Below are 15881 nucleotides of genomic sequence, written 5' to 3' on the forward strand. Positions count from 1 at the left end.
ATGAATAATAAAAATACAGGAATATTATTCCAGAATAAATCATTTTTAACCTTAAATAACTTTCAATATTTTACTCTTCCTAAAAATAAGTTGAAGATAACATCGGGCCATTAATGACAATAAAATAAAATGATCTGGAGGGCCGGATAGAATTAACCAGAGGGCCAGATCCGGCCCCCGGGCCTTGACTTGATTCAAAGCCTCAAAGTCGAAGACATTTCGACTTCCTTCCTCTATGGCTTCACTGAATCATTCTTCCCAATATAAGTGTTTGTTCTTCCAGATGAAATGTATTTTACTCTGTTTGATGAATCGATTGGGTATAAACAAACATTGTGAGGGATTAATCAATCGTGAGATACTTTCTGTTTTAGAAGGCAATATATGTCCAAAAATAGAAAAATCTCTATGGAGCAAACTGTTCAAAGTTCTTAGACTTTTGGATTATGTTTTAATTTTTGAGTTTCTCTCTTATTTGTATCCTCTGATATTGTAGTAAAGTACTTGATTTCTGATTGAATCGGCGTGTTAAACAAAAAACTTTATTTAAAATACCAGGGGAAAAAAACATATTTAATATGTCATTTTTAATTAAGAACGTTTGAACATAGTTTTTTAAATTATTTTTAGTAAATTGAAAAACAGAATTTCAAAGTCATGCTACAATCACATACATTTAGTTCAATCTAATTTATTCCAGTTATGACACCATATCTATATTTGAAAAAACTTTATTGACAATATACCATTTCTTTGTTTAATACCCATGAACATCTGGATAAATAGTATTTAATGAATGACTGATATGTTGAGCGTTCCAGTTTGATTCATTTCTTGGTGACAAAATACATGCAGATGGTTTGACTAAATAACTACAGATCATTTTCAGGTGATCAGCTGCAACAACAGGATGCTAAAAAAAGAATACAAAGAAAACAAGATTTTCTTTTTAATTTTAAGCAAAGTCACGAGGTGGTTTTAAGCTAATGCTGCATAAGCAGAATCCTCTTGAATAAAGAAGTTTAACTTTCATAAAAGGCATTTTTAGAATTTGATTTAGAGTAAAACTGCAATGAAACGCTGAAGTCCCTCATCAATTTGTATAGCTACAAACAAAAAAACTGACAGCTCAACAATAAACAAATTTAATACAGACGTTTTTCTGTTAAAAAAATATTTCAGAACATTAAAAATAAAAACTTTAAGGAAAGACGCTTCAGATTTACATAATGCAAAGTCTTTTTAGACAAACCAAAAATGAAAGGCTAGCAACAAAGTTAACAGATGCTAAATCAGCAACGTTAACAGATGCTAACTCAACAATGTTAAGAAATGCTAACTTAACAATGTTAACAAATGCTAACTTAGCAATGCTAACAGATGCTAACTCACCAACATTTAAAGATAACTCAGTAATGTTAACGAATGCTAACTCAACAATGTTAACAGATGCTAACTTAGCAATGCTAACAGATGCTAACTCACCAACATTTAAAGATAACTCAGTAATGCTAACAGATGCTAACTCAACAATGTTAAGAAATGCTAACTTAACAATGTTAACAAATGCTAACTTAACAATGTTAACAGATGCTAACTTAGCAATGCTAACAGATGCTAACTCACCAACATTTAAAGATAACTCAGTAATGTTAACAGATGCTAACTCAACAATGTTAAGAAATGCTAACTTAGCAATGCAAACAGATGCTAAGTCACCAACATTTAAAGATAACTCAGTAATGTTAACGAATGCTAACTCAACAATGTTAACAGATGCTAACTCAATAATGTTAACAGATGCTAACTCACCAACATTTAAAGATAACTCAGTAATGTTAACAGATGCTAACTTAACAATGTTAACAGATGCTAACTTAGCAATGCTAACAGATGCTAACTCAACAATGTTAAGAAATGCTAACTCAATAATGTTAACAGATGCTAACTGAACATCAGAGGCTCCCTCTAATGGAGGAGAAAGTGGGGACATTGACAGACGTCACCATCATGTTGGTGAAGCTAATGCTCCGCCCTGACGGTCTCATTTCTGACTTGCTGCTCGCCTCAAGGTGCTGCTGTCATCCTCCTGAGTTTAGCTCGTTCTTCTGTTGAAGCTCCAGCATCTTCACAATAAAGCTGCTTCCGCCCTGTGAGTTCTCATGTGACATTTCAGATGAAAGCTTCGAGTGAAACTCTTAGCACACAGCGAACAAAAGAAGGGCTTTGCTCCGGTGTGAGAGATCATGTGACTCTTGAGCGTGGAGGCCCGACTGAAGCGTTTTCCACATTGTTGGCAGGAGAAGGGCCGCGCTCCCGTGTGGGTCACCATGTGGGTTTTGAGAGTGGAAGTTCTACTGAAACGTTTACCGCATTCTGCGCAGGAGAAGGGCCGCGCTCCGGTGTGAATCATCATGTGGTTCTTCAGGGAGGAGCTCAGGTGAAAGCTTTTAGCGCACACTTTGCAGGAGAAGGGCTTCTCTCCCGTGTGGGTTCTTCTGTGGTACGTCAAGCAGTGAGGAGTCTTAAAGGTCTTCCCACACTCTTTACAAGGATATCTGCGGACAGTTTGGCCTCTTTGACGTTTCTTTGTCTTGCTGTTGAAGGGTTTTTTACTGCGGAAATTTACTTCAGACATTTTCTCCACATGACTGCCGTCGGTTTCGTCTCTGCTTGGAGGTTCCGTCTCTCCGTCTGTGGTTGATGCTTCCTGAGGATCTTCTTCATCCTGGCCATCATTGAAGCTCTGAGTTTGGAGCTGCTGACCGTTGAGAGTTTCTCCACTGAGCTGGTTTTCCTCATAAAAAGAAGTCTCCACCAAAGCTCTGGCCTCCTGCCTCAGACCGCACTGCTCCTCATCCTGGCTGATGCAGATCTCCTCCTCTTGCTCCTTGATCTGCAGAAGCTCCGCCTCCTCCTGGTTCCTCAGGTACGAGTTGGGGAGACCTGCAGGGGCAAAGAACACTTGAATAAGAAAATTATAAAAGATAATTCCAGATGAAGTGTCCATAGTGAAAATGTATAGACGGTTGTTTCCTCAAAGTCCATTCATTTGTGATAATGGACACTAAAAGGGCATTATCACATTTATACCACCAGGATTCAGAACAAAGGTGAAAAAAACAACTATTTTATCGCTTATGTTTTTTTGGTATTGACATAACCCTAAAAGGAAAGAAAAAAAAACACTCAAGGGGAATGCAGATTTTTAAAAAATGGATTACATTTTTTTCCTTAAATAAGTCCAACGGAGCCCTAAAGGGACATCAAAGTAATAAAAAAAAATTGTGGTTACTATCTGGTGCGCACCAGTTGGTAACCTTCTCTTTTTACTTCAATATTTTAGATTTTTTTCCCAGTTGCTAAATGGTGCGCATGAGGTACTATCTGGTGAGCGCCAGATAGTACCTGGTGCGCACCATTTAGCAACTGGGGAAAATATTTTTTTAATTCAAGTTTAACTTCAAGTTTATTTTTTCAATTACTATCTGGTGCGCACCAGTTACTATCTGGTGAGTGACAGGTGCGCATCAGTAAGTAACCAGAATTTTTTTTAAACTTCAATATAAAAACTTTTTTTTTCTTTTTTCAGTTACTATAGAAACACAAAACATTTTTTTTTTACTTCATTTTTTTTTTTTTTTACTTTGATGTCCCTCTATAGAACGCTTTTTGGGAATTTCAGTTTTTATCAACACCTTAAAAAACAGTGTTAGTTAAAATATCATAGATCAATTTTCTGCTGTAGTATTTTTTCACGATAAAAAGTTATTATTTTTTTAAAGTCACATACAGAAAAAACAGCTTTTTAATCCATAATTGTAATGCACTTTTATTTTGGTGTTTCTTTGTTTTTGTTCCTGCAAATTAATTTTTTCAAATTTGTATTTATTTGATCATTTGCATCTAAATATTGTTAATATTTTGGCTTTCTTAAGAACGGATTTCTGTGTTTGAAACATTGACTGTATATGAGTAACCCCTCCCCCGTGGCGTTCCAAACAGGAAGCACCCACTGGCTCCAAGAAGCCAAAATCCCATAGACTTTTATAGTGAAATTAGCATCTATTTCTCAGTCATTCTATTTTTTTTTAGAATAACCATTCTACTCTGATACATTTTTTAAACATGCTCTTGATAATCCTATTTTTTTCTTGATAATTTTTCTGCAGTGCAAGTTCATAAAGTCATAAAATGACAAATCGGATGTAAGGCTGTATTTGTTTTATCACGATGTAGTGTGCCTCACATGCGTTTGTTTACCTTGCACGCGGACAATAGAAGTGGAAAGATAAAATACAATTACCAAAATGAGAGATAATAAACATAAGTAATTAGATGCAAACATTTACTCACCGTGTGGCGACTAACTCTCTAACTTTTACTCACCAAAGAGGAGAAAATGCTCACAACTGGCAAGGGTCAATTTTGGACCCTTCAAAATAAAAGCCTATTACGACAGACTCATTCCTCTATCGAGAAAAAGTTCTTTAGCAGTATATACTGTTTTATTGCCTGGTCCTAAATCAGACGCCTCTATAAAAGTAGGCTCCGGTTCTCCAGAGCTCACTTTAAAATGGTGGGGGTGTGGCCTTCCAACAAATTCACTCCTGATAGGTGAGAGTGGTTGCCATAGTAATTGTTGACCCAGATCACGGTTGTGTCCGAATTCCTCCCTAGCTATGTAGTGCATTGGAACATATTCTAGTGCTGTCCAAATCTAGTAATTCCAAAAGCAAGGGCACTAGAAATTTCCCAGAAGTCTTTGCGAACAACTAGCGTGCATCGATGCTCACTAGATTAGCCAATATAGACCACAATGCATTGCGGTCGAACAATTTCAAACAAAAAAACACGTTTAAATGTAATATTTGAATAAACCGTCCACATTTTCACCATCAGTGGAGTCATAAATGAATGTTGTGAAATGTTTGTATTTATTAAATTTTTACTTTGTGAAATCAGTGACGTCATATCTGGTGTTTGGAACATCGTCTCCAAATTACCTTTAAAATCCAGGGCACTATATAATCCCGCACTATATCGTTTTTTAATAGTTAGGGAGGGAATTTGGACACAACCCACGACTGAATGGACTTCATTTGGTTGTAACTGGATGTAAACCATTTAGTGTGGATGACGTCACAGTCACTCAGTCCAGTTCTCACATACAGTCAATGAATCAAAGGGCTGGTGTGTGGGTCTTCCGGTGTGTGAGGTCTTGATCTTCCAGTCTCCAGCTCCCCCACCAATGAAAACACAACTGATGGACACTTTCTGACTCCTCGGCTCCAGAGTTCAGCGAGTTTCAGGCGTAGAAAGGCGAAATTTAAACGGTTACAGACTCAAAAACTACCCACATGGAGCTCATTCCTAATCAATCAGAACACTTCCTCACAGAAACAACGCTTTGGATCAAATAATGGAGAGAGAAAAAACCACGAGGGCACGTTTCAACAATGTCACGTGTCTTAAACAGTAAATCAAAAGCTAACTTCGGTGCTGTGCTGTAAGTCCTGCTCAGACATGGACGTACCTGTCGTCTGCAGCTGCATGTGCGGCTGCAGAACGATGTCCAGCAGTCTGCGCTGCCGCTCCAGCTCTGCCTCCAGCTGGACGATGGTGTCCTCCACATGACTGAAGATTTCCTCCGCGGCAGCAGTTAACCGCTCACCGATAAACTCTCGGAGAGACTGAACCGAAGACATTTTCACTGCTGCCGCTCCGATATTCACGCCAAACCCCGCCGTCCTCTGCAAAGAAGCTAGCCTCTATGCTGCTAGCGCGTCCCTGTGTTTACCTCCCACAATGCATTGCTGCAAACTCAGAATGAAGCAGATGGAACAGTCCTGAACATAGAGCTGGATATACTAGAGCAGGAGTGTCAAACTCAATTGCACATCGGGGAAAAATTCAAAAGACATCCGAAAGAGATAAACTTTTATTCAAAAACACAAAACGTACATTTTTAACATTATGAATAAAACCAGGTCCAATGTGCGTCACAAGCTAGCTCTCACTAGCTTGAGCCTAGTCTCACACAAGAAGGGGGAAGGTGAAATAAGTATCTAGGCTTATATTACTAATTTTTCTTTAACATTTTTTTACATTTAACGAATGTAATTGTAATTTGATGTTGCTCTTAAATATAATTTGGATTCATTATGAAAAATAGCTGCTTCACTTTACAGTTTGAGTGGCTCATTTTAGCTCAGTGGTCTTGTGGTAGAGTGTCCGCCCAGCGACCGGAAGGTTTTGAGTTCAAACCCAGGGCCAAGTCATACCAAAGACTCTAAAGTGGGAACGATACCTCCCTATTGACACTCAGGATCAAAGGGGTGGATTGGGGGGTTGAAGCCACCAAATGATTTCTGACTGCAGCTGTGTCTGCAGCTCACCCCTCCCCCAGGGGATGGGTCAGTTGCAGAGAACAAATTCCACACACTTAGTAGGTGCATACTGATAGTTTAGAATGAAGAAACTTTTTTAAGTGTTGAGAAGCTAAAGAATTTTACTTGAAACTTAGGTTTCCTCATAGATTAATGCACGAGCTTGTAACGTTTCACATGAGGACAAAGAACTTTCCTGAATAGGAAATGTTTTTCTAGTTGCAACACAAAGAAATCAGTTCTAATGATGAAAACCTTTATTTATACGGCCAAAAAGAACAATTTTAGGACTGATGTCATTTTTAACAAAGTCTGATTAATGATTCTGAACATTTTGTAACACAAAACAGCCGTAAGTCAAAGTTTTACCACAATCAAATGAAATGAAACCGTTCAATCTTTTAGAACAAAACTTAGTCTGGAATCGTATAAACGGAAATATTTTGGTTTTAAATTAGAATATTTCATGGGATTCATCACACAAATACTGACATTTAAGTTGCGTATTGACCCAGTAGTTTTGGTTTTAAACCTGCCTTAAACAGGAAGTGGCGTGGTGCCTTCTGGTAGCTCCTCCCAGGTTCCTGCAGATCCATGCAGAGGTGACGGGTTGGCGTCTGTGACGGGAAGCAGGAACTTGTCGTGTCTTCTCATGTGTTCAGTGAAGTCCGTGGTCCTGCTGAAGCTCACAGAACCCACTCCACAGAAGGTCTCCTTCAGGTGAGTCTTCATGTGCTTCTTCAGGCTGGTTCTGTGCGTGAAGCTCTTGTCACACTCCTCACAGGAGAAGGGCCTCTCTCCCGTGTGAATCCTGGAATGACTGGTCAGAGTCATCTTCAGGGTGAAGCTTTTGCCGCACACTTTGCAGAGGAAAGGCCGGGCCCCCGTGTGCGTCTTCATGTGGTTCTCCAGCGTGGACCTTCGGTTGAAGCTCTTGTCGCACTCCGTGCAGGCGAAGGGCTTGGCGCCGGTGTGAATGGTCATGTGGTTCCGGAGCGTGGTGCTCTGGCTGAAGCTTTTGTCGCACTCCTCGCAGGAGAAGGGCTTCTCCCCGGTGTGGGTCAGCATGTGGCGCTTCAGGTTGCAGCCGTGGCGGAAGCTCTTCCCGCACTCCTCACAGAAGAACTGGGCCTCCGTGTGAATCCTCATGTGGCCGGTCAGGTGGGAGTTTTCGCTGAAGCCTTTGCCACACAGGTCACAGAAGAAGGGCTTTGCGGGTTTGTGGGCGAGGACGTGGCTCCTGAAGGTCGACCTGAGGTGAAAGCTTTTACCGCACTCTCCACAGCGGTAGGGCGTCTCTCCGCTGTGGATTCTCCTGTGGTTAGTCAGGGTGGAAATGGTTGAATACTTTTTCCCACAATCTTTACAAGTGAAATTCTTCCTCTTTTTCTTTGAGGTTTCGTCGCAGCTGTCTCCTTCGGACATCTTCTCAGAGTCTGGATCTGATGCGTGGGAGCTGTCCTCGTTCTGGACGTGACTTCTGCTGCTGTTCTGAGGTTCTCCGTCTGTAGTCGATGTTGACGCTTCCAGCAGATCCTCTTCCTGACCATAAGTGACATTAAAGCTCCGAGTTTGGAACTGCTGGCTGTGGAGATCGTCTTCCTCATCAAGAGTCACCATCAGGATATCCTCCTCCTGCTTCAGACTGAGCTGATCTTCATCTAGGCTGATGCAGACCTCCTCTTGTTGCTCCTTCACCTGTGGAGGTTCTGAGTCCTCCTGATCCACAATGGAGGTTCTATCCTGGTTCCACGGGTCACTCTGAGGGAGAGCTGCAGGAAACAAACAACACAACTTGTGTTTTTGATAGTGCTGCCACAGATGATCATTTTAATAGTCGACTAATCAGATTATTTTTTCCAATTAAGTCGACTAATCAGGTCATGAACAAACTGGATGTAAAACTCACATCTTAACCATCATTAGCTTTAAACCAACTAAAAACTAGATGTATAGCATTAGCTGGGATAATTTATTTATTTATTTATTTAAGGATCCCCATTAGTCTCAACCGAAGGTGAGACTATTCTTCCTGGGGTCCACATTAAAAGAATCCATGCATTAATACACAAATATTAATATATACATAATACATACATCATAAAAACCAGTACATTAAATTTATTAAAACAAAAATAAAAACCCTAGAATAAGAGAAACAATTAAAATAAATTACTCATTTATGCAGTGAAATTTCATTATGAATCACAGATTTCTTGAGATAAACCTTAAAACTATGATGACACTTTGATACTGTCATTTCTGAGGGGAGCATGTTCCAGAATGTAATTGACCTATATATATAACAGTTTTTTTGGGAGCATTGGTTCGTGGTAGTGGGAGAGTAAAAGTAACAGCAGATTTTCTTGTGTTAAAATTATGTCTTACATTTGTAGGCAGCAGTTGTAAGAATAAACTAAAGGGTTTGTGCAGGGCCCAGATTTTATGCAGAAACAAAAATCAGACTATAAGCAAGCCTGTCCTCAACTTTCATCCATGACAGCCTCTGATGCATCCAGTCTGTGTTAGTCCTGAAAGGACAACCCAGAGCTAATCTTGCAGCTCTATTCTGCACTTTCTGAAGTCTCGCAATATCATACTTATTTGCACTTGACCAAATAGCAGGGCAGTAGTCTAAGTGACACAAAACCAAAGTGTGTAAAATCATTTTTCTTGTCTCATATGGAATATAATGAGCATTACTTCTAATTAATGATATATTCCTGCTCATTTTATTCACTATATTAATGCTAGTGTGAATGCTGTAAACTGAATATGGAGCCTGAAGATGCTGAAATTGATAGCTGAAAACTTCAGCTTCAGCGTTTTCAGCTGGTTGCCAGCGAAAATGTTAGTTGAATGCCAAACTAGCCTAAAAAAAACTAACAAAAAAATCTTAAGTTAGCCAAAATAGCTAGCCTGTGGCTCAAATAATAGCTAAACCCCAAAATAGCCCAAAAAACTGAAAAATGCCCTAAATTGGCCAAAACAACTAGCATGAACTGATCAAGAACTGATCAGAAAACTAGATGCTAGAAAAGGCTCAGAGTAATGATGCAGGTACTGAAATGGGCGTGCCAAAGTCTCCTCCCCCTGACCCACTCACAATTGGGTGTGTGAGACATGATGAGCATTCAACACTCAAGTTGTAGCGAAGTGCGATTCTGACTTAAAAAATGACAAAAACCTTTTGATTTTAGATAAAAACTTCACAAAGAAAAGATCAGTGGGAACAATTTTACTGTTATCATTACTGGAGCTGCAGATCATGACGTGAGAATACTGAAACTTAAATGGTTTGACCAATCACAAACTCCAACTGTAATACCTCAATTCAACCAGTAGGTGGCAGTACAGGGACGGTTTTGACCATATTTTCAAGAATTAAATAATTTTATTTTAATTTGTCAAAAATTTGGCAATGACCAACAGACAGTACTTTTAAAGCCTAATTTATATAAGTCAACAGCCAAAAAATGCTGATTTAGGGTTTGGTTACCCTTTAAACTCTGTAGAGAGACCAGATAAATGCTTCAATCTTTGCATCTTCAGCCACGTCGCTCGACTTGGACGCAGGTCTGTCCTGCCTCAGTAATACTGCACATTTGTAGATTCACTAGAAAAAAGGAGACGTGAATTCATGAATTCTTTTTCTATGTTTGTGACTTCGTTATGTCAAACTTTTTGACAATGTTTGGTCAGAGGTCTTTGGAGCATTTTTTAGTTATTTATATTTACTTCATCTTCCATGTTTCCTTACTCTGAGGTAAATAAAAAAACATGAGAGCATCTTAATTCAATACGTTTAGTATATTTTTTTGTTTCTCTTTTATTACATAAACATATATATGATGTGTTTTTGTATTTTATTTTACTATAGTAGTATTTGTTTAAATGGAGAGTGGTGCATAAATAATTAAAAAAGGACAAAAACAGCTCAGTTATCCAGCAGTTTTGTTCAACAAGTAGAAACAAAGAAAGAAAAGTTAATTTCTGTTTCGCTGTGGCGACCCCAAATGGGATAAGCCGAAAGGTGAAGAGGATTCAATGTTAAACATTTTAACCAAGAAATTGCAAATTATGGGAATAAAAGAGTTCAGGATTTTTCAACAGCCAGCTTCACAGAACATTGATGATTAAAACTTTTATTGCACAAATGTCAAAGTCAAGGCCCGAGGGCCGGATCCGGCCCTCCAGATCATTTTACTTTATTGTTATTATTGGCCCAATGTTATCTTGCACTTGTTTCTAACTTCTATGGTTTAATAGTTTAATATATTTTTATGGAGAGTAAAATATTGAAAGTTTTTGATACTTTTCCGGCCTTTTTATTATTCATAATTATGTTTAAAAGTTACGGTTTTTAGGTTTTAAAAATTGGTCTTCTGCTAACTTTTTGGACTGTTTTGGCATTTACTAAGATTTTCAGGCTATTTTGGAGTTTAGCTAATATTTCAGCTACATGCTAGCTGCTTTGGCTAATTTGGGCTTTTTTCTTTTTTTTTAGGCTATTTTGGAGTTAGCATAATATTTCCGCTTCATGCTAACTGCTTTGGATAATTTAGGCTTTTTCGGTTATTTAGGCTAGTTTGAAGTTTAGCTATTTTTCAGCTAGATGCTAGCTTGTTTTGGAAAATTCAGGGTTTTTTTCTGTTTTTCAGGCTATTTTGGAGTTTATCTTTTATTTTCAGCTACTTGCTAGCTGTTTCGGCTATCTTACGTTTTTTTGTTGTTGTTGTTTTTTTAGGGCTAATTTTACTTTTAGCTAATATTTTAGCTGGGTATCATCTTCAGCATTTTCAGCCGTCAGTTTCAATGTTCTTAGCCATTATTTTTTTTTTCTATTAAAATAGTCGACGACTAATTTAAGATCCAGTTAGTCGCTACTTAATATTATATTAAGTCAGAGTGTAGTGAAGTTGAAAGTTTTGGCTAATTTAGGATTTTTTCCCAGTTTTTTTTTTAGACTAGTTTTGAGTTTAGCTAATATTTCAGCTACAGCTAGTTATTTTGGCTAACTTATTTTTGTTGTTGTTGTTTAGCTAATTTGGAATTGAGCTAATATTTCAGCTACATGCTAGCCGTGTTGGCTAACTTAGGCTTTTTCTCATTTTTTTGGCTAATTTGCTATTTAACTAATATTTTATCTGGCTATCAGCTTCAGTGTTTTCAGCAATCAATTTCAGAGTTTTTAGCTATCATTTTCAGCATCTTCAGCTTCCAAATTCAGCTATTCAACACTAGCATTAACGCACGTAATGCTATATAGCTAGTACATAATTGTGTTAAAAAGTTACCACTTTAAAAAAATAAAAAACTTGTTTTAATGTGTTCATTAAATGTTCAGCCTGTTCGACCTGCAAATGTGCGTTTTGGATTTTGCCCCCCTGTGGGATTAAGTTTGACACCCCTTATTGAGGGAATAAATGATTCAGTGAAAGTTTACCTGCGGTTACAGTCTGCTGCCAGCAGGAGGCGGTAGAGGCCGCTAAGCGACCTCATAATAAAGCTGCAGGGGTTATGGACATTTAATGACGTTAAAGTGGTCATACCTGTGGTCCTCAGCTGTAAGTGTGACTTCATCATCATGTCCATCACTCTGCGCTGACTTTCCACCTCCTCCTCCAGCTTAAAGATGGTTTTCTCCACATGACTGAAGATTTCCTCCGCGGCAGCAGTTAACCGCTCACCGATAAACTCTCGGAGAGACTGAACCGAAGACATTTTCACTGCTGCCGCTCCGATATTCACGCCAAACCCCGTCCTCCTCTGCAGAGAAGCTAGCCTCTCTGCTGCTAGCGCCCTTCTGTTTATACTCCCATGATGCAACGTTGCTACACCCTGAGTTTGGGAAGCAGCCATTGGCCGTTTGCAGACCATGCTTTTATAGGTTATCAGTCATAATGGAGTACTACAGATGCCGTTTGAAATTAAACATATTAATAAGTGTTTAAATTGGATCCCACAGAACTCAAATAACGACCTTAAAACCGTTTAATACTGACAGTGGAGCTCTACACACTTCTGCGTTCACTCTATTGTTTCTATTTCTATGTCTGAGGGCTTGCCAACGCTCGAGCGTGCCCCCAATGCATTATGGGACGTAAACACAAAGAGGTGCTAGCAGCGTTAGCTTGTCCCCGTGCCTCGGCGGTGTTTTTCTTAAGCTTCGCGCGTGTTTTTGTCACCAGCTGCAGTGAAAATGACTTCCGTCCAGTCTCTCCGAGAGTTCATCAGTGAGCGCCTGACTGCTGCCGCGGAGGAGATCTGCAGTCACTTCGAGGGAACCATCGTCCAGTACGAGGCGGAGCTCAGCCGCCAGCGCAGACTGCTGGACATCGTGCTGAAGCCGCAGATCCAGGCGCAGACCACAGGTTTGTTCACGTCACGGTTATCACACCGACGCTGGAGGGATTCGGGTGACCTCAATGCAAAGTAGGACATTTTATCTTAGCTTCTGCAAGATGCTGCTCGGACGTTCCTACAGAGAACAAAGAGTTTAACCTGCAGCTCTGTTTAAGCTAGTCTTAATAACATAAAAAGCTGAAACATTTAATCAAATATAGTAATTATTAGGACTCTAGGGGTGGTGGGCTGGGGGTCGGTTCCCCCTTTCCGTGGGGGTGGGTGGAGGGGCAGTAGCTAGAGGGGTACCCAGCTGCCTCCTGTCAGGGTTCAAAGGTCTCATAGGGGCGGAGCTTAGAGGAGTGGCCCCCTCTGTCTTGGCTTTTCTCTTTTTGTGTGGGGTGGGGGAGTCGGCTCTCCTTGCGATGGGGCCCCTTCTGGTCTGGGGAGACTTTGGGCCCAACGGTTGCGGGGGTGGGGGTGTTTTTTGGCTGTGGTCCCCCTCACATTGGCTGCTGCACAGGTTCTGGCCCCTGTCCTCCTAGGACCCCTTGGTGGGGGGAGGAGCTTAGACATCACTGTCAGTAAGCAGGAAATGTCCTCTCATCTTTCATCACTCATATTCCTGACTAGAGATGTAGCGATTCAGTCAAGCCACGATTCGATTCACAGTTTTAAAGTCACGATTTTGATTTATTTTCAACACAATGAAAACTGTCCTGCACCCGTGGAACGTTCATCGTGAGCAGATGAAGAAATGCTTTCTGGAAAAGCTTTTAGCTGTGATGTAGGTGCTGCCCTAGACTAGATCCATGTACGTCTTTGTTTTCCTCGTCTGACCTCCAAACTGTACAGCTGAGTGTGTCCTATAACTCACCGTTTTGGGGGATTTGAGGTGCTATAAGCAGAGAGTGTAAACGGAGATCTCTCAGCAGCTGTGAGGAGAACGGAGCTGTCTATTAGAAATCCGCTCTGCAGCAGCATCACCCAAATGCTCCTTTTATCTCGACAAAAAGGAATAAATGTAAGTAAATCCCAAAGGACCGCTGACAGAATCAAATGTTGGGATGGTTCTCCCTCAAAGACTTCAACAATGACTTGTACAATTCTCCGGAGTTATTAAAGTAGAAGCTGTTTACATCCCGCGGTCTTGTGGTCGAGGCGTGGAAAGAGGCAGGGACTCACAATAAACTGACTCCAGATTGGCGACAGTACTTGCAGACCTCTGGCTTAGAGTAAAACAGGTTAAGAAACTACAAGTTGAAAAATGATCTTGTGTATCTTTGTTTCTTGCAGTTCTCCCTCAGTATTATCTGAGGAACCAGGACAAGAACTCCAGTGTGGATCAGAGAGACGCAGAACCTCCACAGATTAAAGAGCAAGAGGAGGAGGTCTGCATCAATCAGGATGAAGAACAGCTTGATCTGAAGGAGGAACATGATGATTTGATGGTGACTCCTTTTTATGACGAAACCGAGCCCAGAGAGGAACATTTTGACACCGAGCAGTTCCAAACTGAGATCTTTAAAGACGCTCAGGATGAGGAAGACCTACAGGAAGCATCAACATCAACCACAGATGGAGAGACGGAACCTCAGAGCAGCAGAAGCGACAGACTCAGAAGAAACATCAAAGTGGAGGACAGCTCTGACACAAGTCCATGTGATCCCCACTCTGAGGTGATGTCCGAAAACCCCGAGGTTTTTGGGAAAACCTTCAAGAAGACTCTAATGAAAAAACAGAAAACCAAAACAACTAAGCGGTTTTTCTGCAAACTGTGTGGAAAAAGTCTGACCACCGCGAAGAGCCTGCGGCGCCACATCACCATCCACACCGGAGAGAGGCCGTTCTTCTGCATACAGTGCAGCAAAAGCTTCAGCCACAGCTCCTACCTCCGGAGCCACATGAGGACGCACTCCGGCGCCCGGCCGTTTCCCTGTAACCTCTGCGGTAAAACGTTCACCCGGCGGTCCCATCTCAACCGGCACATCATCATCCACACGGGGGAAAAGCCCTTCTCCTGCCACGTCTGCTTTCAGAGTTTCAGCAGAAGAGAGCAGCTGACCGGTCACGCCAGGAAACACGCCGGCACGGAGGATGACATCAGCCGATAGCTGCGTTTTAAGGTCATTCGTGTTTGTGGGTGGATCCTAAACCTGTCTGATGAGTCCGTTTGCAAAGTTGGTTCAGAATGAGGATAGTAGCTATTCTTATTTAATGTTATTACTTCATGGACTAATCTGGGACAGCAAGTCATCAAAGAGAGATGGAAGTACCGCTGAAAGCGCCGTCATTCAGATGCAGCTCCTGCAGTAGACAGTGAAGCTCGCCGCTCTGGGAGAGTCTCTGGATGATCTCATGAACCCAAACATGAGGAGACGCCGTTACAGATAACAATAATAATAAACCTGATCTCTCAATGTCATCCGTGTCTTCCATGCATTGTAAATAAGATGGTCAGTCAATGCTTCCATGTAATAATCAGGCTAAAACCTTGTGGCGATAGCTCCTCCCACACACACCAGAAGCATCAGCTTACTAACAAATCTTTGGACAATAGTTGAGCAGCAAAAGAAATGAGGCTGGATATGAATTTGACACGTTTAATGTGAAGGCAGCGTTACTCAAATGTGAACATTTCTGATAAAACCGACCCAGCAAGCCCTTAACTTGTGCAAGTACTTAAAAGCAGCCGGTGACAATGTATGAGATACTGCTTTCTGTAGTAGTTCATCTTTGCCTTATAAGCAAAATTACTTAACTTCTAAATAAACCCATAGAGATGTATTTTTATTTGTGGATTTTCTCTTTGTTTATATGTAGAACGTCAAAGGCTGCTTCTGTGTTAATATTGTAGGGTTACTTTAAATTTATGTTTCTTAAAGAAAAAATAAAATATTTTTTTATAATTTTGTCTCAGAGTTTCTTCTAGTTTCAGCATTATTTCTTTTCCGCACTTTAAATCCCTCTTGTCTCCTGTTTCTGCCCAGCTCGCCTGTATCTTAACAAATCCTCATCAATCTTCATCAGTTCTGAGGAATCTTCATCAAGCTTCATGAGTTCTCAATAATGAATTTTCATAAATTCTCTCGAATTCTCATAGATTCCCATAATTCTTCCTGAGTCCTCAGATTCTCACAAATCTTT

The 15881-nt window shown here is 40.4% G+C and overlaps 3 protein-coding genes across 3 annotated transcripts; 1 reads left to right on the top strand and 2 right to left on the bottom strand.

Annotated features, from left to right (window-relative positions):
* Positions 1-715: 715 nt before the first annotated feature.
* Positions 716-5829, bottom strand: LOC112140041 (zinc finger protein 2 homolog). The gene is made up of 2 exons (XM_024262953.2): positions 5537-5829; positions 716-2946 (listed from the first exon to the last, which is right to left on the bottom strand). Exons 1-2 carry the CDS (start codon positions 5706-5708, stop codon positions 2129-2131), a joined length of 990 nt encoding a protein of 329 aa, XP_024118721.1. The 5' UTR covers positions 5709-5829; the 3' UTR covers positions 716-2128.
* Positions 5830-6631: 802 nt separating this feature from the next.
* Positions 6632-12341, bottom strand: LOC112140040 (zinc finger and SCAN domain-containing protein 2). The gene is made up of 2 exons (XM_024262952.2): positions 11942-12341; positions 6632-8161 (listed from the first exon to the last, which is right to left on the bottom strand). Exons 1-2 carry the CDS (start codon positions 12267-12269, stop codon positions 6927-6929), a joined length of 1563 nt encoding a protein of 520 aa, XP_024118720.1. The 5' UTR covers positions 12270-12341; the 3' UTR covers positions 6632-6926.
* Positions 12342-12452: 111 nt separating this feature from the next.
* LOC118598286 (zinc finger and SCAN domain-containing protein 2-like) lies at positions 12453-15613 on the top strand. Its single transcript, XM_036210908.1, has 2 exons — positions 12453-12763; positions 14031-15613. The coding sequence occupies exons 1-2, from the start codon at positions 12592-12594 to the stop codon at positions 14846-14848; spliced, it is 990 nt and encodes a 329-aa protein (XP_036066801.1). The 5' UTR covers positions 12453-12591; the 3' UTR covers positions 14849-15613.
* Positions 15614-15881: the final 268 nt, after the last annotated feature.

This window comes from Oryzias melastigma, unplaced genomic scaffold (assembly GCF_002922805.2).
Source record: "Oryzias melastigma strain HK-1 unplaced genomic scaffold, ASM292280v2 sc00293, whole genome shotgun sequence".
NCBI lineage: Eukaryota > Metazoa > Chordata > Actinopteri > Beloniformes > Adrianichthyidae > Oryzias > Oryzias melastigma.